Source organism: Myxine glutinosa, chromosome 14 (assembly GCF_964187855.1).
Source record: "Myxine glutinosa chromosome 14, kmMyxGlut1.1, whole genome shotgun sequence".
NCBI lineage: Eukaryota > Metazoa > Chordata > Myxini > Myxiniformes > Myxinidae > Myxine > Myxine glutinosa.
In genome coordinates, this window is record NC_136274.1 from 22,846,080 (window position 1) to 22,873,610 (window position 27,531).

The 27,531-nt window shown below is 43.5% G+C and overlaps 2 protein-coding genes across 3 annotated transcripts in view; one reads left to right on the top strand and one right to left on the bottom strand.

Moving 5' to 3' along the window:
• Positions 1 to 1,981: 1,981 nt before the first annotated feature.
• PGAP2 (post-GPI attachment to proteins 2) lies at positions 1,982 to 14,204 on the bottom strand. 2 transcript variants are annotated; one of them, XM_068135260.2, is made up of 5 exons: positions 13,948 to 14,204; positions 9,219 to 9,480; positions 8,978 to 9,081; positions 4,555 to 4,672; positions 1,982 to 4,407 (listed from the first exon to the last, which is right to left on the bottom strand). In XM_068135260.2, the coding sequence occupies exons 1-5, from the start codon at positions 14,116 to 14,118 to the stop codon at positions 4,277 to 4,279; spliced, it is 786 nt and encodes a 261-aa protein (XP_067991361.1). In that variant the 5' UTR covers positions 14,119 to 14,204; the 3' UTR covers positions 1,982 to 4,276. The 2 variants fall into 2 exon arrangements, with proteins under 2 accessions (XP_067991361.1, XP_067991362.1); XM_068135261.2 differs by having other exon boundaries at positions 9,219 to 9,426; positions 13,948 to 14,164.
• Positions 14,205 to 14,834: 630 nt separating this feature from the next.
• The window catches only part of DIS3 (DIS3 exosome endoribonuclease and 3'-5' exoribonuclease), a 43,495-nt gene continuing 30,798 nt past the window's right edge, over positions 14,835 to 27,531 (top strand). Inside the window, exons 1-9 of the mRNA XM_068135269.2 lie at positions 14,835 to 14,913; positions 19,127 to 19,367; positions 20,004 to 20,161; positions 21,639 to 21,823; positions 21,994 to 22,064; positions 22,343 to 22,510; positions 24,362 to 24,538; positions 27,016 to 27,126; positions 27,262 to 27,399. Of these exons, the coding sequence (XP_067991370.1) occupies positions 19,143 to 19,367; positions 20,004 to 20,161; positions 21,639 to 21,823; positions 21,994 to 22,064; positions 22,343 to 22,510; positions 24,362 to 24,538; positions 27,016 to 27,126; positions 27,262 to 27,399 (1,233 nt within the window). The 5' untranslated portion in view covers positions 14,835 to 14,913; positions 19,127 to 19,142. The remainder of the gene's footprint in view (positions 14,914 to 19,126; positions 19,368 to 20,003; positions 20,162 to 21,638; positions 21,824 to 21,993; positions 22,065 to 22,342; positions 22,511 to 24,361; positions 24,539 to 27,015; positions 27,127 to 27,261; positions 27,400 to 27,531) is intronic.

The window sequence follows — 27,531 nt, forward strand, 5'->3', positions numbered from 1 at the left end:
GAAATTGAACATGTACGGGGCCGGGACAATGTCGTGGCGGACGCTTTGTCCAGCTTGAGTTAATCTGGGGGGGGGGGGGGGGGGGTTGAGTTATCTGGTTGGTTTCTCCAAATTGGCCGGCAAAGAAAGTTTTCGCTGGGTTCAAACTTTCTTTCTTGAAGGGGGGGAGTGTTACATATTTATGTGAATGTATGTGAATTACCATTCAGGTCTTTGCTTATCCATGTGTAGTAGATTAAGGGTTGTTGTGGTTGGAGGGTCAGGAGCCCTTCTGAAAAAGTGTCCGGAAACGGAAGTGACCGGAAACGGAAGAGGAAAAGACACGAGGAAGAAAAGCGACGAGTATTCTTCTTCCTCGCCCCGCTCCGACGAAAGGTGGGATCGACCTTGCGCCGCGTGGAAAAGCGGCGTTCCGAAGCCCGTCTGGCGAGAGGAGTTACCGGGACGTGTACCTACCCGGTGGAGACGTCAAGTTGACGTGGGGCCGTGCATCGACCCCGCGTCTGGCACTGTTCGCGGCACCGTCTAAAAAGACGCGTACGGGTCGCACGTTGGGGCCTAACACGCGTTGCAAGCGGCGTGGGGCTTTTGGGCTTGCTTTACCGTACCCGCTTCGCGTGGCCACGAGGGGCTGCAGCCGGGGTGCCTGATACGATACCTGCCCGGTGGAAACACGTCCACCCGGGGTTCGTTCAACCGCCCGAGTGCGGCGACGCCGACCATCATCTTGGTCAGGAGGGGCCCAGAGACATTGTGAGGGGCAGAGACCAAAAGGGGGTCGTGAGTACCAAAAGGGGACACACATATATAAGATGGCCATCTTAATCATATAGGGAATTGATTGTGGATTGGGAATTGTTGATGGTTGTTTGTTGTTGATTGCTCGGGGAATATATCCGTGATTGTATCCTTGAAATTGTATGATATCCTTACCCTGGAAATATATCATTGAACATCAGTTTCTCTTGGGTGGAATTCATAGGGATTGCGTTGCGGAAGCGCATATATAATACTACTTTCTGGCGAAGGTCCTCTCACGGTCCGGGGGTCACCGAGACCAGGTAGTCACCGAGGGGACCACGTAACACTAGTAACAAACAGACAGACAAACGGACTCAAATGTAATTCCCAAAATTCCCAAAATTCAATTCCCTCTCCTCTGGTGAGGATGAATAACTGCTCACACATAAGAATCGACAAAGTACCGTATTAGCTTTGGTGCCTTGATAAATCTGTCTCTGGAGTATGCTCCCACTCCGTCCCAAAGTCTCTCTTCAAATGGTAACACAGCAGACTCCACTCAAGAGAAAGCCAATGCCTCAATTGTGTTTGCTTCCAAATTCTGTGTCCCCAATCCCACCCTCCCTGTACCGACCCACCCCAGTCGCATTCAACTGCTCCTTCAACAGAGAAGGTGGAGACGTTTCTGTGGACTGATTCTGCAAGTTCTGGACCAGATGGCATCAGCTCACGTGTTTTAAATACCTGCCCTGCTGCTCTTTCTCATCCTCTTTCTGCTCTTTTCTCCCAATCATTTAACCATGGTCATCTTCCATCAGCTTGGAAATTAGCCAGCATCACCGCATCACAAAAAAGGAGCAAAAACGGATCCCCGAAACTATAGACCGATTAGCTTACTTCCAATCATCAGCAAAGTCATGGAATCCCATCATGAAATCCATCATTTTCTCCAATGGCCTAATCTCAGATCACCAATTTGGATTCGGACTAGGTCACTCCACCTTGGACATGCTGCTTCTACTCACTCAACAATGTATGGAGGCCCTCAATGTCAGACATGAGATCAGGATCGGCTTTCTACTCTACTACTCTGGACATACAGTGCATTCAGAAAGTATTCAGACCCCTTCACTTTTTTCACATTTTGTTATGTTGCAGCCTTTTGCTGAAATGGTTTAAATTCATTTTTTCCCTCATCAATCTGCACTCAATACCCCATAATGACAAAGAGAAAACAGGATTTTAGAATGTTTTGCAAATTTATTAAAAAGAAAAAATTGAAATGTCACATTGACATAAGTATTCTCTGCCGTCTCTGCATAAGCACGCTGGGGCCGTGCGCAACATCGCAAGCTCATCATCAAGCTCATCTCTGATCATCAATTTGGTTTCAGACCAGATCATTCTACTCTGGACATGCTGCATCTGCTGTCTCAACAATGGATGGAGGTCCTCAATGTCAAACAGGAAATCAGAGCCGTCTCCCTCGACATATCTCGTGCCTTCGATATGGTCTGGCACCCCGCTCTGCTCACCAAACTCTCCTCCTTTGGTATCCATGGAAATCTCCACGCTTGGCTTGCGGACTTCCTCTCTCGTCCTGAATGGGTTTCTTTCATCTCCTCTCCATGTCAACGCTGGAGTCCACTAAGGCAGTGTTCTGGACCCAGCCCTATTCCTGATTCTCATCAATGATATCTCTGATTCACTGGACATTCCCCTTTATCTATTCGCTGACGACTCCACTCTCTGCCGGACCATCCCTCATCCTTTACATGGGCAGACAGCAGCCTATTCCCTCTCTACAGACCTTGACAAAACCACAGGGTGGTCAAACACTTCAAATATGTCTTTCAATCCTGACAAATCTCACAATCTTTCTCAATCTCTCTCTGAAAGGACTGACTGGAAAAGCTCGTCGCCAATTGGGCATCCTACGTCGGACAAAGTCCTTCCTTCGCACACCTGAACTCATATACACATACAAGACCTTCATCCACCACTTGATGAATTACTGCTCTCCTCTCTGGGCTGGAGACCCTGCCTAACATATTGCTCAACTTGTCGCCGTGGAAACCAAGCTCTTCTAAGATTGTTGGAATCTCCCACAATTAATTTGAGTCTATGGGCCTATCACTTCGCCATCGCAGACAGGTCGGTGGTCTCTCTTTCTTCTACTGCCTCCTGTCTTGTCTTGCACCCTCTGCTCTTTCCATCCATTGTCGCCCGCACGTTTCTGCAGGATACACGCGGTCCACCATCACACCCGTTTGGTGAAACTCCCAAAATCCCGAATCACCGCTCACCTCAACTCATTTGTTCCTCTTTTCTCCCACCTGTGGAACCATCTTCCACACTCTCTTCAATATCATCCTTCCCTCCAAGTCTAAGAAAGCTGATCAGCACCTCATCCAAAATCATTATATTTTCTACTGACGTTACTCTCCCCACCCCTCTCCTTCTAAATTTCTAGTCCTTCCTTCCTCAGAGTTTGCCTCTGTATAGAATCAATCGAAGTAACTAGTGTTCACGGGTAATGACGATCAACAATTGGTGAAAGTTATGTGGTTGGCGATTGAAGAAACAGACACCTAGAACATGTGCCATACGTAGTTGATACAAATGATACAAGCTTGGGATACAGGAATGATCGGTAAGGAAGAGAATGACACAACGTTTCACGTTTCCACATCAGCATAATATTCAGACCTGGTCAATGGCACAATCTATATCTCTCAGCAAAACTATGCTATCTGCAGACATGAAAAAAAACTAAAGAACAAGCACGAACTGGTCCGACCTGATCAACATTTGCATTCTGCAACATGTAATCTTCCTCGATGTGACTGCAAGATATCTGAATACAAGTGACTGAAGCGTTGTCTGCAGTCTCGGCTCATGGAAGAGCATCGTAGTGCTGCATTCTTACTTGTGGTAAGCTTATCCCCTTGAAACTACCTTTTTCAAGCGAACTCCCCAGCCAGGACAAAAATTTCAAAATAAATAGGTATGTATGACGTCATAGGTTTGAAAAGGCATTTATAGCAAAATCACGAGGCAGAGGTTTTACTCTGTACAGTACATGAAAAAAATTGTTTTCCTCTCGAATGTTAAAAAACATGTCCACCGATTACAAGTCACTTCATGACAGAGCAAGTTCCATCTCTGCTCGACCGTTCTGAACATTTTTGGGTTGGGCTGTTTCACGCTGGAAGTAGCTGTCTGCACAAGTGACGACTCTGAGTGGGTTGGGGTTGAGGGGGTGGTGTGTTGATATGTATTCTGCTGTCTCCGCATCAGCTTGAACAAGTCCAACTCGGAAGGAGGAAGAGATGATGGTTTCGGCTGAACCAACGACAATCGCAAACCAATCAAAACGCTTCTCTCCCCACCGTACTGCTTCGAAGCTGGCCAAGTCAAGTAAATAATGAAGATGGGTGCAAGAGTGTACCATCCTGATCCGACACTCTTTTCACACAAATCATGTAAAAGCACCTTTCGCCAGGCAAATAAATCCATGCCTCCAAGGCCTTCATCAGAAGCTCTTATCACCAATGTCTGAGATGATGAGAAGATGGCACCCAGCAAACTCCCAGTACGAGGTCATGTGGAATGCCATGTTCGAAAGCACAATAAGATACTCCACGAGAGCAAATATTGTGTATGCTGGAGGGATAAGGAAAATTTTGGGGGTGGGAGAATAAAGAAAGAGGAAAGGTAGGGTGTTAGTGAAAGATGGACAATCCGATTTAGTAAGTTCATTGCAGTACAAAGAAGAATCCGAGGGTACTCAAGAACTTAGGTCAGACCAACCTCCAGGCTCACAATAATTGTTGTGTCTGTTGTAGACATATACGGCTAGGATAATGGAGGCCACGTTCACAACAAAGAAGCGTTGCTTCCAGCAGCGAGATTTCCATTCACGTATTGTCTGTGGGTCGGGAGGAAAGGGGTGGGGGTGAATACATGTTTGTGAGCAAAGATATCTCTGACATAAGGAGCAAGTCATTGTTGGGGTTAAGGATAGTTTATTTACATTCATTGGATGACATCGAAGAGGATGAAGGATTTATGGCCATTGGAAGATATCAAAGGGGATGAGAGATATAGAGCCATTGGATGTTTTAATATATACACAAAGAATTAAGTTAAGCACCCCTACACAACGAATTAAGGTAAGCACCCCCTAATATATATTCTTTGTGTATATGTATACATTGGCATATATTCTAAGGTATGTGAGATCAAATAATGATTGGTATGACATTAGTTATTGACGTTATTGACGTTATTGACGTCACTTACACGTTATTGACATTACACGTTATTGACGTTATTGACGTTATTGACGCAAAGATCGCTAGAGGTCTTCTCAGAACAATGACTGTACGTTAGAAAACATAAACGTCATCCACACTGTCCGTGATGGACCTATAGCTCCATACTTAAATTGAGGTGAAAATATGCCTAAAATTCCCAAAAAATTTCACCTTAAATTATGCAGAATAAAATATTGAAAACGGCATGATTGTTATGTTTTTATGTGACCATAATATCACTTCTCCAGAAAATATAGCAATATCATGGGTATATTACACTGTTTTGACGACAACAAACTTGTAATGTGCGAGGTTGTAAAAAAACGGGGGGGGTGCTTAACTTAATTCTTTGTGTATAGATGAAGGATTCACAGCCATTGGATGATATTGAAAAGGACGAGATATTTAGAGCCATTGGACGATATCGAAGAGGGTAAAGACTTTCCAGCCATTCAATATTATTGAAGAGGTTGAAGGATTTACAGCTAATTTATGCTATTGGAGAGGATGAAGGATTATACAGTCGTGGCCATATTGGCACCCTTGCACGTTTTTCAAATAATGCACCATTTCTTCCAGAAATTTGTTGAAATTTAAAAATCTTTTGTAATCCACATTTGTATTTCTTTGGTTTGCAGTGTAACAAAATTAAAAAGCTGAAAAAAATACGAAATCTTAGTTTATTCCACACAGAAATCCTAAAATGGCCTGGACAATATTATTGGCACCATTTCGAAGTTGTTAGAATTCATGAGATTTCAAGCAGGTGATTCTCCTTTACTTTAGAATTGAACTCACCTGTGGTGAATTGAAGGTGCCCGATATATATGAATTTCAGGTACCTGTAATATAAAAATCACTCATTCAACCAGTTTGAATGGAGAAACGAAGTCACTCTGCTGTTTTGTGTCACTGTGTGTACCGCAATGAGCGTGGAGAAAAGAAAGAAAAGCAGAGAATTGTCTGAGGGGTCAGACACAAGATTTCAGCCAAGCATGGACAATCTCAAGGCTGCAAGTCCATCGGCAGAGACCTTGATGTTCCCGTGTCCACCGAACGCAATGTTATCAGGAAGTTTAAGGCCCATGGCACTGAAGCCAACCTCCCTGGACGTGGCCACAGATCGAAGATTGCAGTGAAGGATTGTTCAAATGGTGGAGAAAGCACCTCGATCAACTGCCAAACAGATTCAAGCTGACCTTCAGACACAAGGTATGACAGTCTCAACTCGCACCATCCGTCACCAACTCAATGAAAGGGGGTTCTATGGTAGGAGACTCAGGAGGACCCCACTGCTGAGAGAGAAAGACATAAGAAAGTCCAACTGGAGTTTGTCAAAACACACCTGAACAAGCCAAAATCCTTCTGGGAGAATGTCCTGAGGACAGATAAGACCAAATTAGAGGTTTTTGGGTAATCACATCATCTCTATGTTTACAGAAAATAAAATGAAGCCTTCAAAGAAAAGAACACTTTCCCTACAATCAAAGATGGATGAGGTTCAGTGATGTTTTGGGGTTGCTGTGCTGCCTCTGGCACAAGGTACTTTGAATGTGTGCATGGCATCATGAAATCAGGAGATTACCAAAGTATTTTGGAGCGCAATGTTCAACCCAGTGTCAGAAAGCTGGGTCTCCATCGAAGGTCATGGGTCTTGCAGCAGGACAATGACCCCAAACACACTTCAAAAATCAACCAGGAATGGTTCAAGACAAAACGCTGGACTGCTCTAAAGTGGCCAGAAATGGGTCCAGATCTAAATCCCATTGAACACCTGTGGGGAGATCTGAAAACAGCAGTTGGGAGAAGGCACCCTTCAAATCTGGAAGACCTGGAGCAGTTTGCACAAGAAGAGTGGGTCAAACCACCAGTAGAGTGGTGTAGAAAGCTCATTTATGGCTATCAGAAGCACTTGACCGCAGTTATTTTGTCCAAAGTCTGTGCTACCAAATATGAAATCTAGGGTGTCAATAATTTTGCTAATGCAATTTTTTATTTTCTGATTTGAAAGGATATATTAAGTTCTGAATCAAAAACAAAGGTTCTGTAATATTAACAGTGAAATAAAGAATTGTGGAGACCAAATACTTTTGTCAATTTGAACTTATTTTTCGAGAAAATTATGAGTCATTTGAAAAAAGTGCAAGGGTGCCAATATTTCTGGCCGCGATTGTAGCCATTGGATAATATCAGAGGAGGAAGACTTTCCAGCCATTCAATGATATTGAAGAGGATGAAGGATTTACATTCATTGGAGATCATCTAAGGCGACTGATGTGAACAGTGAGTGATGTGACAAGCCGTCAGGCTCCACAGCAGAGTAAGAAAACGCCAGGAAGATGCAGATGAGGAATCTTCGACGTTTCTTTGACATTAGTCAATTGCCATAGATCATTCTGAAGCATTCTCTACTTTTGTTTTGTAGTGTGGAAATGCTCATTAAACTTCCAAGCAAGTTTTCATTACATCTTAATTATTCACATGTGCAGTAAAGCTTGTGCAATTTATTGGCTGCATCTCTATATTAAAACGATTAACTTTAATGAAATACTAGAGATTTAAAAAAATTCCCCTGAAATGTCTGTCAAGTTCATAAAACATACTCTGCTCATGTGTTTCTCAATCATGAAGACCAAGTTTGAATGAATACTCCACACAGAGAGAGGCCTCAGCAGTGTTGAGCAGAAATTTGGCTTATTAATAAATATTTGGCTTCAAGACAGCTGTTCACCACTACCTCAGGTCACTCAACCCTCATCCATACTCAGATCTCTTCCACCACCAAATGACCCCATTCCCAAGCATTCCCTTTTTTTTTTCCAGGATATTGTGATTGCCCCCTCTTCCTCAACCTCTGTTCATTTGTTAGCGGTTGGTTTGCTCCTTTTCCGATTCATCTCCACTTCCCCCTCCCTCTTCTTGCTTCGTTTCATTCAGCTTGTGCGCACATTCTTCACCCACCTCCCCTCGATTAAACTCCCACTTCTACTCTGCTGTTGGTGTTTCCCCCTTCTTTACATTTTGTTCCCTTCTGCTCTAGCTCTTTCACGAGCCTCAATCATATATATAAAAATAAAAAATAAAAAATCACCAAAATATGAAGTCAGGTCACAAAGTCTGATAATGATAAGTCTGAAGATAACACCTCATCAAATACTCGTATTCGGACTGCAATGGTTCTTGTGTCCAAATTGTTTGTTGTGTAGCACCCCCTCCCCCAACCTAACCCCATCCCACCAAAAAACAACAACATTCATTGGGTGGTCCGGACACCTGTCACCGTAATGATGGCAGAAACATGGTAGAGCATCAATTTCTTAAGGTGCAACATAACATATGACAACAACATTGTTTCTCCCGGAAATGGACAAATGTGTTTGTGTGCATGCACGCGCACACACACACACACACACACACACACACACACACACACACACACACACACACACACACACACACACACACACACACACACACACACACACACACACACACACACACACACACGTCATGCTCTTGAAAAGCCATTCACTGTCAGGCATTTAAAAATAAGACAACCTGTCATCCGAACATGCTTCAGAGCCATCTATGGCACCAGAAAATCAAGGTGAAGTCACGTGCATTTTCCAACCAACCAGGGGCCGTAAAAGGCAATGTGATGTCTTTTTCACAGCCAATCAAGAACTCATGGAGGCAAGCCGTGGCTGCCTTCACATAAATTATTCAGAATTTTACCAGGGGTTGCATTTTCTCCTTAATGAGCAGATCTTTTTTTTCACAACATATGATGTGAAATCTATAATAACAATCAAATTTAATCACGTGCATTTTTTTAAATTGACTACAACATGCAATTCCCCATATGGGACAGTGTTGATAGCATATGTAGCAATGTGCATACGTGGTGTGTATCTAACAGCGGCATTGTCGGAACTTGCTACCCAGCGTGCGACGATGATCACAGACATCATGTGAGCTAAAGAGCAAAACACAAACAGGAAAAAGAATGTCGCGTGCACTCCTGGGGTGGGATTAGAAAGCAGGGGAAGGGAGCAGAGGGAGAGAAAAGAACATGTATCAGACAATGAGTGATCATCACCACACTTGGAATGCATCTCCCAGCCCACTCCACAATAATTCATTTTCTGGTACACGCACCATGGTTCTCAATCGAGCTCACATACGTGATCCCCAAAAGTGCAGCAATCTCGAGATAGCCGAGCCAATGCCCAATGGATTCCATCTGTTTGTGGAAGTTTGTGTGGCTAACAGTATGAAGAGCCACCTTGCGCCTCCGAACAGCTGCTGTGCACAGCAGGAAACGTGGCGCAGCATGAAGTCCAATTAAAACCCGCCAAACGTAACGCTGAGGAGAGTAATCACCAATGGCAGCACTTATCGACGGCAGGTAATTAGGTACCTGAAAAAACAACAACAAAAACAACAATAACAGGTGTTGTGGCATCATATGACGAACTGGCATCTTTTGGAATCATGGCGTATTCAGCCAGGAACAAGTTTCATCACAACGGAGCCATACTGAAAGCTTTACAATACGTGATTATGGAAAGCCATCTTATTATGCACAAATCTATCTTTACCTTCACCACCAAAGGTGGATGGAGGTTATGTTTTCACACCTGTCTGTTTGTTTGTGAACAAGATATCTCAAAACATTGTGGACGGATTCGGATGAAATTTGGCGTGCTGGAGGATGAAAAAAACGATTATTGGGTAAAATTAATTCGATTCTCATTTATTTTATTACTTCTGCCACCGAAGGCGGTGGAGGTTATGGCCTAGTTGCATAAAGCATCCTTACGGAAAAATTTGAGGATTTGCTTAAGTTTTCCCTTAATAGTGGGGCGGCTTAGCCAAAATATTCAAAAGAATTGTGCATTTTGTGAAACAAGCACCAAATTTGGCACAAATGTACATTAATATGTTGCGAACATTTTCAGATATTGGGCCACTTGAAATTCCGTAATTTTTTTTTTCAAATTTTTTCAAATTTCGTAATTTCAAATTTTTCGGGTGACACCGTCACAATTTCGGTCTTCGAGGCCGGCCGATAGGCAAAGTGTGACCGGAAGGGACGAGGTTCTCCTGACCACGTGGCCCTCGATCTGGGAAGCGAGAGGCGTTCCATTAGTGGACGCGCCCCTCATGCCCGACTTTTGGGCGGCCCCGGCAGGCCGTTTGTTTTGATGTTCCGTGACAGGCCCCGCACCCCCACCTCCGGGCCGACCGGAAGCTTGTGCTGAGTACATCATACCTGAACAACTCAGTGAGGCAGAACACAGCAGTGCACACCAGGGTGACCCCTTCAGTGCATAAACCAATTAACCTGTCCACTGCAGGGCATATAGAAATGAAGTTATTTTCTGCATATAATAATAATATAAGTTCAGTTCTATATAACAATTTCTGTTATCACCACTACCACTACAACTACCACTACTACAAGCTTTGTCTGGAATTTTGTGGACTAACAGACAAACAGACATACAGACAAGCTGGGATCAAAACATTACCTCCTTCCACCATTGAGTGTAGAGGTAAACATCATGGAAATTATATCATGCCCTAGATTTAATTCATGCTTACCCGTGTATTTGCTTCACTGGTTCACAAGGTCTTTTGCATACATGTAATTCAGACTCTCGTCTTCATTGCTGACCACACAATGTTCGCAACATATTAATGTACATTTGTGCCAAATTTGGTGCTTGTATCACAAAATGCACAATTCTTTTGAATATTTGGGCTAAGCCGCCCCACTATATCGGCCGGCCTCGAAGACCGAAATTGTGACGGTGTCACCCAAAAAATTTGAAATTACGAAATTTGAAAAAATTTGAAAAAAAAAATTACGGAATTTCAAGTGGCCCAATATCTGAAAATGTTCGCAACATATTAATGTACATTTGTGCCAAATTTGGTGCTTGTATCACAAAATGCACAACAGGTTTGCTATGCTGCTACACTATAACGACACCCTTAAGTTGAGGATGGTTGCATATATGAATAATCCTTAAGTTTTTATAAATCCTTCCTTAAGGGAGCCCCCCCCATCCCCCCCCCATCCTTAACCACGAACCTTTGAGTTTCCAAAAGGCGCTCTTCATGGAAATTGGTCACAAAGAGGACAATTATTGCAGCGCGATGCCAGAATCTGATATAACAATACTTCCACAATTTCACTCTTTCATGAAATCCAGAATATTTTGTTTGAGGCTTCACAGTCGTATTTCACTTTTATAATTTCACACTTTCACCATTCTCAGAAAGTTTCCAAACATTTACTGCACATATTAACACATTTACAATAAAATGCACAATGAGAATCGGATGAATTTTACACAAGATTCATTTTATTGCCGTGTCGTGTCGTCGCAGGCGCGATTTCACGTCGGCAACGCTCAACTCATTGGTACGGTAAACCGACTTTGGGTGAGAGGATCCGGCCCGAGTTAAAGATTGCAGTTGGTATTTGCAAAAGTCAAATATATTTTCCAATACACTAAATTTAACTTATTCAACAGTACATCTACATGAGACTACACCTCCACATTAAAAACTAGAATGGCACTCGGTAGAAGGCATACCTCCGCCAGGCTGAACAGTTTATGTTTTGTATCCCACTGATAGGCTGGATCTGGATCCAGACCTGAACCAAAAATCTAATCGGCTTGTTCTTGTCACCTTCCCAACGTGTCCACCTGGTTTTGTCATAATCGGTCCACAACTTTTTATGGCATAGCCCGTAGCACAATGCTGCCGAGAACAGCTTTTCGTATGTCCGTATGTCCCCACAAACATAAACCAATCAGAGATGAGGATCTGGTCACATGACGGGGGGTGGAGGGGGCACGTTTCGTAATTATTACATTTGCATATTTTACTAAACGGAAATATAATAACTTTCTGTGGAATGTTTTGGGGTCCCAGCGGGTGTCGTAAGGTAGGTAGGAGGTCTCAGAAATTCCTCAATAAATACAATTTTGATTTTGAAATGCGATCGACATAGACATTGCTCCTGAATCCGGAAGTGAACAGATGACGTCGGCTTGCTGGTTTGATAATAACTCGATACAATCGTGATTTAACATTACATTTTGATATATTACTACCATATTATTAATTTGCGATTGGAATGATAAATGATGCTGTTTGGAATGAAAATATAGAGAATGTGCTGTCAATGCCTGACGTTTGACAGAAGGTGGCACAGGAATGTGGAATTCATTGGTTCATAGTTTGCCAACCGCCGTTTTTTAACCAAGTCATTCACGAACCGGCTGTCCATGCCTGAAGTTAAAAAATTAATACAGTACTCCCATTATTTGATAACTGCTAACTGATATCCCCACCCAGGTCATGTGATCTCCTTCAACTAAAGTATCAAGCAAGCCCAGCTACGCAGTTAGACCATCAGTCTTGTGAAATATTATGCTATATATCATTTTTGGCCCCATCTCTCAATGGTGAAGAATCACTTTTAAACTAGAACGACACTCTTCGACGTCACGACATTGACCGATATGCCTCAGCCTTGAAATATGCCTCAGAAATTGACCGAAAAGCCTGGTGTTGGCTTAGCGGTTAGGGTGCCGGCTTGGGATCCTAGGATCCTGGGTTCGAATCCCGGTCGATCGCTAAATTAACACCAAGGGGGTTGACTCAATGACTCAGCCTGTCATCCTTCCAAGGTCGGCAAATTGAGTACCAGCTTGCTGGGATGAATGATCCCGGTGTGTACCCCAGTTTAGAATAGGTACCCTGCGCATCGTAAGAGGCAACCAAGGGTTGGCGCCAGGAACTAGGGTATCCGGCAATAAAAACATTTCCTCAAACAGGGAACCATGATTGTCATGGGACCCGCAAGGCTAACCCCGCTCTAGAGGGGAAAGTGGCCTTAAAACGATCATTCATTCATATTCATTCCTCAGCCCATATTGTTAAATCATTATAATACTTGTATCAAGTTTGATTTAAATCCATTCAGCTGTGCCCAAGTTAGCACATTTTTACATGACATGACCTCTGAGCTTTGACCCCAAAATTTAATCAGTTCATGTTTACATCATTATATATACCTGTACCAAGTTTTAATTTAAATCCCTTCAGCCGTTCACAAGTTCTAACATTTTTACCTGACATGACCACTGACCTTTTGCCTTTGACATCGGGACCCCAAAATCTAATCAGTTAATCTTTACATCATTAGCAAATCTGTATCAATATCCTTTTTGGGGTGAGGGGGAAGGGTGGAGAGGGAAGGGGAGGGGAGGGGGGAGAGGGGAGGAAGGGGGGGTAAGGGGGAGGGAAGGGGGGGAGGGGAGGGGGGAGGGAAGAGGGGAGGGGAGGGGGAGGGGAGGGGGGGAGTAAGGGGGGGAGAGGAGGGGGGAGGGGAAGGGGGAGAGGGGCTCTATTCCCATCATTTTTCGCAATTCATCATTTGTCTTCCTCTCTCTCAACGATACTCCACACATCCACCGAACCATTCGCATTTCCAACCTTTGTTGCTGCTCCACGTTCATTACCCATGTCTCGCTCCCATAAATCATAACACTTCTCACACATGCACAAACAGACACACTGACACAGGGGTGAAAACATTACTGCCGTTCACCTTTGCTGGTGTAGATAAATAAATATATTCTCTAATACTAAAAGACTTCGCCACCTGCTGGTGGGTACATCCTCAGACCAGAGATCTGATCCTATTTTTTTTTTTTTATGATTTCAACGCCCTTTTCACGCTGGACCAAACGAGCTCCCATTCATCCACCGATACCTGGAGTGTTGATGGACAGAAAAACTAGAAGCCACAGAAGATATGACGATAAATCACCGGCGCTAATGATTGGATCGGTGCTCTCACCCCACAGTGCGTCGCTGTGGACCGATCGAAGTCGTATAGGAGTGACCACGTGATGCAGAAAACCATGGCACCAAATGGGCAGCTTAGGGTCGCAACAGCCAGCCAGGTTAGCTTTGTACGGAGAAGCTGTTCTTCGCCGGACGATTCTTGCGTATAAAGAGGCAACATCATAATTATTAGAAGCTACCACTACGAGGCACTGACTTGACTTCCGCCAATCAAGTGTCGAATTCAGGATGAATAAAATTATAAAAATCATATTATTATTATTATTATTGCTACACCTCCCTCGAATTCAATTCCGTTGTAAGAGTATTTAGAAATATAATAATTAGGATTACAGACGCAAGAACTACGATCGACTGAAGAAAAATATCCAAACCACAATTCGCACAAATACACCGCTCGAAACGTTAGTGTAATACTTTACCAACTTAGTGCAAACACACAACAGAAAAATACAAGGAGGATATAATATTGAAGAAAACATATTGTAATGATCAATGAAGAGATAATACTGTATAATGTAAGCCGATATATAAATGTAGCGGTTACCTTATTGGGACATAATCCATGTGCACGGGCCAGTGGGGCTTTTGATTCCAATTCTTATTTTTACCGGAAATTTCCTTTTTTTTGCTCTCGGTGATTTTATCGTGAGTAGAATTCAAATATCTAATAGGAAACCTTAGCTTTTATAATGAATTGAGCAAAAAAAAAAGTTTTATAAACGTGTATAAAGCTTATAAAAGATAAAATAATACATTTTCCTTGTATCAACACAGCAACCAATCAGCACAGTGCTAGAGTTAATGGAAGTTCAATCACCCTCCAGGCATACGGCTGCAGTGTATCGGCGTATTATAGCTCATTTAGCTGCCTTCAGGGCAGACGTTATAACAATCAGTGAAAGGCTGCCACTGTAGATTTGGTGTTTTTGACTTTGAGGCCGCATGTGTTTGCATGGTACTGGTGTGGAGTGTGTTATATTATTCGTGCGTGGTCGTCTAGTACTGAATAACAGATTTAATAATGTTGGTATTAATTAATATAATTTTGCCTTTTTGTTGTGTTCAGTTACATTTGAACTGGAATGCAGTCTTGTTTCGGGTTTTTTTTTTTTCTTCATTCAAGCTCTACCGATTAACGTTCTTTGATATTTCTTTTTGAAACAAACTTTTTCGACAATTCATTATTTTGCTGAGCAGTTATAATCTGACATCAACCTGAGGTAACACTGTGTGTCGTTGGTTGTTATCTCCATAATTTGGGTTCCAGAAGGTGGACCTCCCAGGACTTGAAGTATCCATCCCCGCTTCGGTGAAGGATTGTGGTTCATGGGCTAAATTATGAAGATTTGATGTTACCTCCGCCACCGAAAGTGGATGGAGGTTATGTTTTCACCACTGTCTGTCTGTGAACAAGATATGTCAAAAAGTTGTTGACGGATTTGGACGAAATTTGGCAAAGAGGTAGCGAATGTGACGAGCACGAAATGATGAAATTTTGGTGAAGATCCGGCTACTAGAATTTTAAAAGTGATTCTTCACCATTGCCATTGGGAGATGGGACCAGAGGCAGAAACGATAGTCGATACATAGCAGGATATATCAAAAAGTTGTGGACGGGTTTGGACGAAACTTGGTGGACAGGTTGGGTGTCTGACAAGGACAAATAGATTCGATTTTGGTGAAGATCTGAATATGGATTCGGATATGAGAATTATTTAATTTTCAATGTGATTCTTCACCATTGACTTTGAGTGATATGGCCAAAAATTATATATATAGCCGGATATCTCAAGAAATTGTGGACGGATTTGGACGAAACTTGGTGGACCGTTTGGGTGTCTGACAAGGACTAATCAATTCAATTTTGGTGAAGATATGAATATTGATTCGGATATGAGAATTATTTAATTTGCAAAGTGATTCTTCGCCATTGAGTGATGGCACTAAAACCAACATATAGCAGGATATCTCAAAAAGTTATGGACGGATTTGGACGAAACTTTGTGGACAGGCTGTGTGTGCGACAAGGAAGAACTGATTCAATTTTGGTGAAGATCTGGATGTGGATCCGGTTAGTATAATTTTTTAAAGTGATTCTTCACCATTGGGAGATCGGACCAATAGCAGGATATCTAAAAAATATATATATATATATATACTTATAAATAAACTTATAAATATAGCAGGATATCTCAAAAAGTTGTGGATGGATGATTTTGATTACATGTGATTTTGTGTTATTGATTTTCTGGTCTACTCTGGGATACAAAACGTAAACTGTTCACCTGGCGGAGATATGCTCTCCACTGAGTGCCGTTCTAGTTCTCAGAGTTTTGTTCCAAGGGCTCTTTTCAGGATCGTCACTGAGCATCGTCCAACCTCCAACTGTAGTTCCTAAGGTTCTTCTTTATCATTCCTGTTGCTCCAATTATCACTGGTACAATTATGGTGCTCTTCAGCTTCCAGGAATTTTCACTTCATTCGTGAGGTCTTGGTAATTGGTCATTTTCTTGATTTCTGCATTATTTAGGCCAAAATCACTTGGTACACTTTGAGTGTGCAGCTGTTCTGACATGAGTTTTTTTTACACCCTGATATGAGGTGACTTGTGCTTTGTCTCTACCTTGCAGAACCTACACTTGTCCGATTGACTCAGTCCTGCCATCTTTTTAAATCCATTGGTGTTGTGTCCTTGGTCTTGGGCATTAATAATGATTCGCTCTCCATCCCAGTTGAGCTGACCTCTTTTTAGCCATACCAATGATCCTTTTTTTTTTTTTTTGTATACAAGATCGAGGCTCGTGAAAGTTTGTCTATCACCGCTCTGTACAATTCTTATGCCTCCGCCGACGAAGTCACCGGAGGCATTATATTTTCAGGTTGTCCGTCTGTCCGTCCATGATAGGTTTTCGTTACCGCAATAACTTTACAACGGCTAAATCTTAGTCAAAGTTGGTGGAGGTATGTATAATGAGAGGTAAAGATGAACTGATTACATTTTAGGGTCACATATTCCTGGGGGACGCGCACGATCTGTCAGCAACCCTCTTCTGGTGAAACTGCCAAAATCAAGACTCTCTGCTCACCTTCACTCTTTCATTCCTCTTTTTTCCTGCTTCGGGAACAAACTCCCTCACTCTCTTCAATCCCACTCCTCTCACCATGTCTTCAAAACACCTGTTCACCACCATCTCTTATCTTCCCCCATCCAAAACCTTGATGTTTTCTACCTCCGTCAATGCACACCAAATCCACTTTTTTCAAATTCCGTTTTCTTTCCTGAAAGTCCTTTTAGTGTCCATCTTGTTTATCCTGTGTACCCCGCCCCAGCCCGCTCCCTTCCACAGATCTCCCGATGACCCTGTTCTCTACTGTTGTTGTGTTTCCCTCTCTCTCCCCCCCTCTTGTCTCCCGCTCCCTTTGTGTGTTGTATGTGTTAGCTCTTACACGAGCCTCGACTTGGTGTACAACTAAAACAACACTTAGGCGTCACGACGTCGACCGATATGCCTCTGCCCACATTATTACATCTATCTATAATTCCAGTAATCTCTGTATGTCTGTGACCGCTGTTTCTCGACAACCACGGGTCCGATATACTTGAAACTTGCCAGGTATATTGCTGGGGACCCGAGGATGTGCCTTTTCAAGGTTTCATATTAATCGGACAAGTAGTTACCGAGCTATGTCCAAAAAACGATTCAACCAATCAGAGAGCAGCGAGTTATCACGTGTGCCGAACGTGGCGAACAGACTCTGCCTCGGACGGCACATTTGAGAGCGTATTCATTTATTTCACGTTGGCAAACTATGTTGGCGTTAAACTATGTTTGAAAACTAATTAAAACTACTTTGCGATTCTTTCGCTTTCCTGCGCGTTTGTGCACGCTATGGCGATTTCTTTACCAAACTCCGCAAGCCGTTCGCTTTGGACCAAACCATTTCATGTAAATAGAGGGGGGGGATTGTCACCGTACTCGCAAGCCGTTCGCTTTGGACCAAACCATTTCATGTAAATAGAGGGGGGGGGGATATAATTTTAGATATATATATAGTACGGGCATGCCCTAGTAATTATAATACTTGTACCAAGTTTCATTTAAATCCATTCAGCTGTTCTCAAGTTATAACATTTTTACCTGACATTACCTGACATTACCTTTGGCCTTTGACCTCTGGCCCCCAAAATCTAATCGGTTAACCTACATCATTATACATATCTGTATGAAGTTTGAATTCGATCACTTCAGCTGTTCGAATTATAATATTATATAATCGTATTATATAATTATACCTACTTTGGTGAAAAATTTATAACTGGTTCACAAAATAGCTCGGTAACAGAATTTTTACCCGACAGGACGTCTGACATTTGACCCCAATATCTAATTAGTTAATCTTTACATCATAAATACATACCTGTACCAAATTTGAATGAGATCCTTTCAGCCGTTCTCAAGTTAAAGACCTATTACAGTCTTTGACCTTTGACCTGTTGACCCCAAAATCAAATAAGTTAATCTTTGCATCATAATGCATACTTTACCAAATTTGGTCAGAATCCCATCACTGGTTCACAAGTTATCGCAGTAATGAAATCCTATCACGGACGGACAGCCCGACGGACAACCCGAAACCATAATGCCAAGATCGTAAAAACCTGAGGTCAAAGGTCGTAAATAAAATTGATCTTGACTGCAAACTTCCTATATGGTGCTCAGCAGGGCAGAGACAGTATTTGTGTGGCAGCCGACAATTGTTGATAACTGGTCGTGCAGCAAATGCTTTGATGGGGCTTCGTCTGTGCACTGCTGCTCGTCAAGTTAGGGGGTTCGATTTGTGTACAACCATTCCTTTCATGCCAGGAGGTGCAGGAGCTGCAGTTTCTTTGACTAAGGAGTACAATCCTGGACGGGTCTCTACTCTTACACAGGATACTCGAATGATTTACTACCCCAATAAGCTGGTACTCATTTTGTCGACCTTGGAAGGATGACAGACTGAGTCAACCCACCTGTTGTTGTTTCAACGGATTGACAAGGGCTAAACTCAAGTCCCGAAGATCTTAAGCCAGCCACCTTAACCGTTAAGCCAACACCAGGCTACGATTTATTATATATACATTGCATATGTACATATTATGTATTTTGTGGTTTTTTTTGCCACAGCTGGCATTACTCCAGGATGCTGAAGTCGAAGACCTTTGTTAAAAAGACCCGGGCGGGTGGGTTTCTGAAGGTGGTTCGGGAGCATTACCTAAGAGATGACATTGGCTGTGGTTCCGAGTTGTGCTCCAGTTGCCCACGAGAGCCAGGAGCCATTTTGCTTCAGGCTGAGCCATTACTTGAAAGCGAGCTTTGCTCTCGGCCGCACTACATCATCCTTGACACCAACATTGTTTTTCACCAGGTGCAAGTACATTTGGTTTTTTTTTGCTCTTAAATGATTGCTATTTGCTTTTTTTCCTATGTTGGATATTTAGCAAGAAACAGAAAAGTGCTTGTGTTTGATTCACAAGTCGATGTTATTTCCTCCATCTCTTTTCTCTGACCAGTGTTGATGAATGAGTAAGAATTTTCCTTTTCTCTTTGAATATAGTTTACAAAGCTTCTGGATAGCAGGTGTCAGGGTTGCTATTGTGATCCAGTGCATCGGTCCACTTCTACTTCGTTCGTAGGGAGCACACGTATGCTGGGTAGCATAATTTGTTGAGGGTGCAGCCGTGCCACTGATACAGTGCCCTCTGCTGGTTAGGGAAGGATTTTTAAATTTGTTCAGGGTACCGGCGATAGCTCGCCGACTCTTCGTGAAAGATGCTTTAGGATCTTTAACGTCCACCAATGAATGCCGGCAGATGGGACGCCCGTTTGACATCCATCAAAGAGACGGCACACACATTAATTACCCTGCCTGTGAAAAACCGGGATGACAGTTTATAGCTGGGTCGGGATTCAAACCCAGGCTAGACAGCCAAGAGACGAGTGTGCGCATCAGCCTGATTGTTCCATTAATGATGCATATTTTGCTGCTGTGCTTTTCCTGCAGATTGACATTTTGGAGGCATCAGTGATCCAGAATGTCATTGTGATGCAGACGGTGCTACAGGAAGTGCGACACCGTAGTGCCCCAGTGTACAAGCGTCTTAAAGATATAATTGCTGTCCCCACAAAGAGATTCTACACCTTCACTAATGAGCACCACAGGTGTGGGATGGACAAATATTTGGTACAGGATCTTTTTGTTTGAGGAAAGGGATGGATTAATGGAAGTGGGTGGAGATGATATCTTGGCATGCTAACAGGATCTTCAGTCAGAAGGAACTTGTAGTCCGGCAGCTAAGCTAAATATAGCATAACAATTGTGCATTTTGTGAGGAAAGCACCAAATTTGGCACACTAGTAGACTATCATATTATGAAAAGATCTGGATATTGGGCCATCTCAGATTCAGAGATTTGATTTTTGCAAGATTTGCAGATTTTGCAGATTTGCAAGCTGAGATTGCAACGCCAGGGACGGCCGACTCCTTCCTGCAAGCTGCCCACGTCACCCGCACAAGAGCTCATCAAATCACTGCAGCGGCACTGCACATCCTGCAACACCGTGCGTATGAACGCCACTGTATGACATATGCTGATGATGCAGAAGACCTGCCTGAGTTCGAAGACTGGTGTCACCAGAGAGGAGAAGACATTCCCAACTTTCAGTACTAGGCAACTGTGCTGGAACTAGAGATGTTGGTACTGGTCTACGTGCGTTCTCTGCGGCAGGCTTCATTCACGATGTACCTTGATGCCCTGACGGAACTGGTCCCATGGTTCCATGCCTTAGACCACACACACTATGCCAGGTGGGTCCCTGTTCACCTGAGGGACATGGTTGCACTCCCAATGAAGCACCCAGATGTAGCCAGAGAATTCAGGGCTGGCAACTTCACTGTACAGAAGACGAAGAAGGTGTTCTCTTCGATCCCAATCGACCAGGCGCATGAACAGAATAACGCCTGCATCAAAGGAGATGGTGGAGCAGTCGGCCTCACTGACGACCCAAGTGCCCTGCGGCGTTGGATGATTGCCGGGCCAGAAGTTGCCAGGGCCATAGAAGAGTTCCAAGATGGCCATCAACACTGGGGGAGGCGAGAGGACACACGTCATCACGACCAGACACCAAGTGTGCAGACCTCTTTCGCCAAGGATGTCCGTGCCCTTGTCAGCGTCATAGAAGAGCTTGGCAACCCCTTTGAGGAAGAGAGCATGGATCTGGTTGTCCTTGACACAAAGGAAATTGCAGGTCCTGCTGCAGTTGAGACTGTCAGGAATGTGAAGAAGATTGGCCAAGAGCAGTTCCAGGCTTTCACCAGAGAATGCCTGGTGGAAAGGACCAAGCCAATTGATGATGCAATTCGTCGGAACAAGCTGAAGGTGTCATTTTGGAAAATGGCTGCCACAGCCATCAGGGGCTGAATTTGAGATGGTCCAATATCCAAATCTGTTCATAATAGGATAGTCTACTAGTGTGCCAAATTTGGTGCTTTCCTCACAAAATGCACAATTATTATGCTAAGTTGCCCCACTATTGCTAACGTTTCTGAATATGATGCTGTCAATTGTTGGTAGTGTTCCAATATTTTGGATACAGATGGGGTTTCTGTACAGTACCATTTATTAGAAGTTCTTCCTAGGGAAACGTATGTGGAAGTACAAAAGGGAGAGACGACGAATGACTACAAAGACCGAGCAATACGCATGGCAGCTGCCTGGTACCAGAAGCATCTGGGCTCAGATTTGCACATTGAAATTCTCCTAATCACCAATGATCTTCAGAACCGAGATAAAGCGAGAGCAGATGGTATCAGGGCCTACACATGTAAGAGTTGAGCTGTTTAATTTTTCTTTTTAGATGCAAAATCGAAGCTCATGTAAGAGCAAAAACAAATTTTAGGTTCATTGTTGAACTTGTTTAATATTCTGATTGGTTTTTACCTACTTGATAATTTTTCGCCTTCTCTGTCTCTCTTTATTTTCCTATGTTATCAGTGGCAGAATACATTAAAAGCTTGCTAGCAAATCCAGAGCTGATGGACAAGTTGGCATTTTCCAATGAAGAGGTATTTATCTTCATAACCTTGTACTATTTTCATTGTATTCAAAATACAATAATTCCAATGTGTATATGTTTATAAATGATGTCTCCATTGTTCTGCTTGTTTTATTTTGTTCGTTTGTTTTTTAATACACAGTCAAGGCTCATGGAAGGGCTAGGACATGAAACAGATTGATACAACATAACAAAGGGAACAGATAGGTTGTTGTCTGCATTTTTGCTGGAAATGTTCAAGTGCTATCCCTCCGCCCCCCCCCCCCCCTCTCCTTTCCGTACCACAAGGGCATTGTTGAGACTGGACGGATAATCTTCCCTGAACATCTGCCATTGTCGCTGGTGCAGCAGGGCATCCGAGCTGGACGTCTTCTGCAAGGCACCTTCCGGGCAAATCGAGATCATTTCCTGGAAGGACGTGTGAGAGTTCATCAGGATGGCAAGGATGATATGGAGGTCGATACCTTTTTCATTAACTTTGTAAGGTCATTTTGAACAGTGCTCTGTACGTAGAATAAAAAATAAAAATGATCGTTTTAAGGCCATTTTCCCCGCTAGAGCGGGGGTTAGCCTTGCGGGCCCCATGACAATCATGGTTCCCTGTTTGAGGCAATGTTTTTATGGCCGGATGCCCTTCCTGACGCCAACCCTTGGTCATGCTCTTACGATGCGCAGGGATACGGTGTACCTATTCTAACCCGGGGTACACACGGGGATCATTCATCCCAGCAAGCTGGTACTCAATTTGCCGACCTCGGAAGGATGACAGGCTGAGTCAACCCCCCTGGCGTTAATTCAGCGATCGACCGGGATTCGAACCCAGGATCCTAGGATCCCAAGCCGGCACCCTAACCGCTAAGCCAACACCAGGCTAGGTCGCATTGTTTTTATTCCTACGCCGACTTTGGGTTAAGCTTTCGGGTTGTTCGTCCATCCATGCGTATGTCCATGATAGGTTTTCGTTACCGCGATACCTTGAGTGGCCAATACAGCCAATACAGTGGCCAATACGATACAGCAAGCCAAACTTGGTGCATGCGAATGAGAGGTCCACTCAAAGGCATATTCTTCTGCGTGTTGTCCTCGATCCATATGCTGAGAGCCTTCTCCATCCTTGCTCTGTACACATCTCAGACATGGATGACCACCTCCGTACTCGACACAGCGCTCGCTGAAATACTCACGAATCGCCTTCTTGTTCGTCTGTATGTAGCAAAGGGTGGATTCGTTGATGCCATAATGCCTGCCTACAGAGGCCGCACTCTCCTCTCGAATGCCGGCCGAGCAGCTCCACTTTCTGGCTCGGGCTCATCACTTTCTTTTGCTGCTTGGTAGTTGATGCATCTCCGGCACTGGTCTTGCACTTGGGAGCCATGATTAAACGATGAGCAGAGCGAGAGTCAAAAACGCAGGTCAAGGCAACGGGACGAGAAGAATGATTGAGATCCAAGACACAGTCTGTATATGTAGGAATGCGAGCATTGTGGGTAGCTGCGGGAGGGGTGAATACTCTGCACATTGTTTGTGGGGGATGTTATCGGATGATGCCGTATTGAGCCTATCTGCTAATTTCTATAATAGATTTAATGAAGCGTTTTCATTCCATAATTCGCGGGGTTGATTTGTTTACGCATTTGGTGGAACATCCCGCGAAGCTCTCGATTATAGTGCGGCTAAAATTCACGGCCGCGAAAGCCATGAAAACGCAAAGCACATGGCAGTGAATGTAAAAGCAGGTCATGCTTGCGGCTCTAGAAGATGTTTTTTTGCGTATGTCCAGCTGCTTTATGCATGGCTGGTGAAAGATTGGTTTTATTAATGTGTCAAGCTAGCGTCCCGTGAATTTTTTTTTTGCACTCTGAAAAACCGCGAATTTGCGGAACACTGTCGCGAATAGAAAAAAACCCTGCAAATTTGCGCGACATTTTTCCGCTAATCGAGAAACGGATCACATTTTATCACCCGTGAATAGCGGGGTCCGACTGCATATGATTTTATTTGTATGCCTCACATTAAATGCACTTTTGATTCACTTGAGAGAAGCATGTGACAATATGGAAATCTGAGCTAGTTTGAATTTGTTTTATGGACAAATAACATCATTTTCATGCAAAGGTTGTTCAGAAACTTCTTAGATTGATCACAATGTAGATTTTACCAAATGCCTCTTTTGGAGGTTGGCTGGGTGCTGGGAAGGGGGGTTTGGAAGCGTTCCATCCTGGCTCTTTGTTCTTCCGAAATTTGCATAGAAGAAATAAATAATGGGTTGATATTATCACAGTTCAAACGTTTCAATCTTTGGAGCAGGTGCTTCTGAAAGGGCTCAAACATCTGAACCGTGCTGTGCATGATGACCTTGTTGCTGTGGAACTACTACCAAAAGAAAAATGGGCAGCCCCTTCCAGCCTTTTGTTACAAGATGACGTGGCTGCAACTGCTGATGGCGTAGAGGCTGAGACACCAGATCCTGAATCTGAGGAGCAGGTAGTTAGCAGACAGACTCTGCCGTGGTCTGCTGACCATTTTATTTTTCTTTGTCAACTTTTACGTTTGTCTTTCATTAAATTTTGATATGACAAATGTTGTACATGCTTTCTTATAGATAATCACATTAAAAAAAAAAATCTCTTCATCCACATTTACTTTATTATTACCCTCATCAGAGGAGAGGGTTTTTTTTTTGGTTTTTTTTTGTATACAGGATCGAGGCTCGTGAAAGAGCTAACGTTTATCACACAAAAAAAATCAAACAGACACACAAAACATATAATAAGGGTAGAGGTAGACAAGATGGGGAGAGAAGGGGAAGCACACAAACACAACATTTGAGAGCAGGGACATCGGGAGATCTGTGGGAGGGTTTGGGGGGAGGAGGCGTGGGAAGGGGGGGAGGGGTGGGAGAAGTATAAAACACAAGGACACTGCAAGGACTTCCAGGAAGGAAGTTGGTATTTCAAAAAATTGAATCTGGGGTGAAATTAGCAGGGGTAGAAAAGATCAAGGTTTTGGATGGGGGAAGATAAGAGATGGTGGTGAACAGCTGTTTTAAAGACCTGGAGGGAGGAGTGGGATTGAAGAGAGTGAGGGAGTTTGTTCCAGAGGCGGGAGAAAAGAGGAGTGAAGGTGAGCAGAGAGTCTTGATTTTGGCAGTTTAACCATAAGAGGGTTGCAGGCAGATCTTGTGCGACCTGCAGGAATATTTGGGGGACAGAGCCCAGAGAGAGCGGGGGGAGCAAGGTCGGAGAGGAGTCGGTAGAAGACAGAAAGCCCACCAACCTGCCTGCGGCGAGTAAGTGAAAGGCCCTCGGAGTTAGCTTCATAGCGGGAGATTCCAATGATTCTGAAAGCTTTGGTTTCAACAGCGTGAAGCCGAGCTAGGTGTGAGGCAGGAGCACCGGCCCAGAGGGGAGAACATTATTCCATTGAGCTGCGGATGAAAGCCTTGTATGTGGTGAGGATCTCAGGTGTGCCAAGGAAGGACTTCGCACGACGGAGATGCCCAGTCGGCGATTGGCTTTGGAGGCCAGATTTGAAATATGGTTTTCCCAGGAAAGATCATGGCAGATAGTGAGACCCAAAAGCTTGAGTGACAGAACTTCTTGGAGAGGATTATTCAGAAAGTGGATGGGAGGGTTGCCCAGTCGGTCTTTTCTGAGACACATAGTAAGAGTGTGAGATTTGTCAGGATTGAAAGACATGTTCCACTTGTTTGACCAGTCTGTGATTTTGACCATGTCTGCAGAGAGTGAGGAGGCTGCAGACTGCCGATCTGAGGGATGAGGAATGGAGCGGCAGAGAGTGGAGTCATCAGCAAAGAGATAGAGAGGATTTTCAAGAGAGTCAGAGAGATCATTGATGAAGACCAGAAAAAGCACAGGGCCCAGAACACTGCCTTGGGGAACCCCAGCCTGAACATGAAGGGGAGATGAGAGAAACCCATTCAGGGCCACACGTTGACTACGACTAGAGAGGAAGTCCGCAAGCCAAGCATGGAGATTTCCATGGATACTATAGGAGGAGAGTTTGGTGAGCAGAGCAGGGTGCCAGACCGTATCGAATGCACGTGATATGTCAAGGGAGATGTGTCAAGATGTTGCACTTGGGTCCATTTGTCCACACAGAATGTGCTGGCGTAGGCCACAAATGCCACCTAGTGGTAACCAGTAGTACATGTTTTCTTTTTTTCAACCGAGTACCTCTATAGTCTATAAGGTCTGTACAATTATAATGTGAGTACGTCTATAAAGTATGTACTATTTGAATGTGAGTACATCTATGAAGTACGTACTATTTCAATGTGTACATCTATAAATATGTACAATTTGAATGTGAGTACATCTATAAAGTATGTACAATTAGAATGTGAGTACGTCTATAAAGCATGTACAATTAGAATGTGAGCACGTCCATAAAGTATGTACAAATAGATTGTGAGTACGTCCATAAAGTATGTACTATTTGAATGTGAGTACGTTTATGAAGTAAGTACTATTTGAATGTGAGTACGTCTATAAAAAAAGTACTATAAAACCCCACAAAATAAGTCTGGTAGAAGGTCTGCAATCTTTGATTGCTTGTTCTAGTTTTCATTTGTATCACTTAGTTTATTAATGTAATAATCTTGTCACTTGATTTTCCCCCAATTATTTTCATTTTCCTCTGTCATTTCATTTTTCCGTACCCCTGAATCCTGACCCTGCAGTAAAAATCAGTCCATTCTCACTCCTGTGTGCCCGCTGAGCACTGGCCCTGTTCTGATTCACCCACCTCTGACCCACCCCAGATTTTATATGCCCTCGTCCTTCTCCCTTCTTTCTCTTTTGCTCCGATGAATGGTTAACACCCAAAACGTCAACTTCCCCTTTCTTCCCACGGTCTGTGATTGACATAACTCGATCAACATTTTGTTGATTTCATCATGTATCTGTATATAATCCCTCATCAGATTGTGTTGGTCACAGGTGGTTGCCGCAGCAACCACAGCACGAAGGCCAACAGGTCGTGTTGTGGGAATCATCAAGAGAAACTGGCGTCCTTACTGTGGCATGCTCATGGCCTCCCAAATCAAAGAGGTGCGCAAGAAATGTTTTTGTTTTTTGTTTTTTTTGGTTTTACCTTCTCCACTGTTTTTATGTATTGGGGATTGGAGAGTAATAGTGTTCTTCAGGAGTATATTTTACTTTATGTTCAAACTTTCTCGTTTTCAGGCAGTCAAACACCTGTTCCACCCAGCAGATCGTCGGATACCACGGGTGAGGGTGGAAACCAGGCAGGCACACATCCTGCAGGGCCAGCGTATCATCGTATCCATCGACGGCTGGCCTCGTTCCTCACGCTACCCTAATGTGTGTTTCCGTGACATGTGATCAAGCCTCTCGTACCTATGTCTGTGTGATTATATTTGTCATACCTCTTGAAGATATCTGAAAAGGAGATTCTTGGTTTTATGAGCAACAGGTCACTTGCTGGAGAAATTG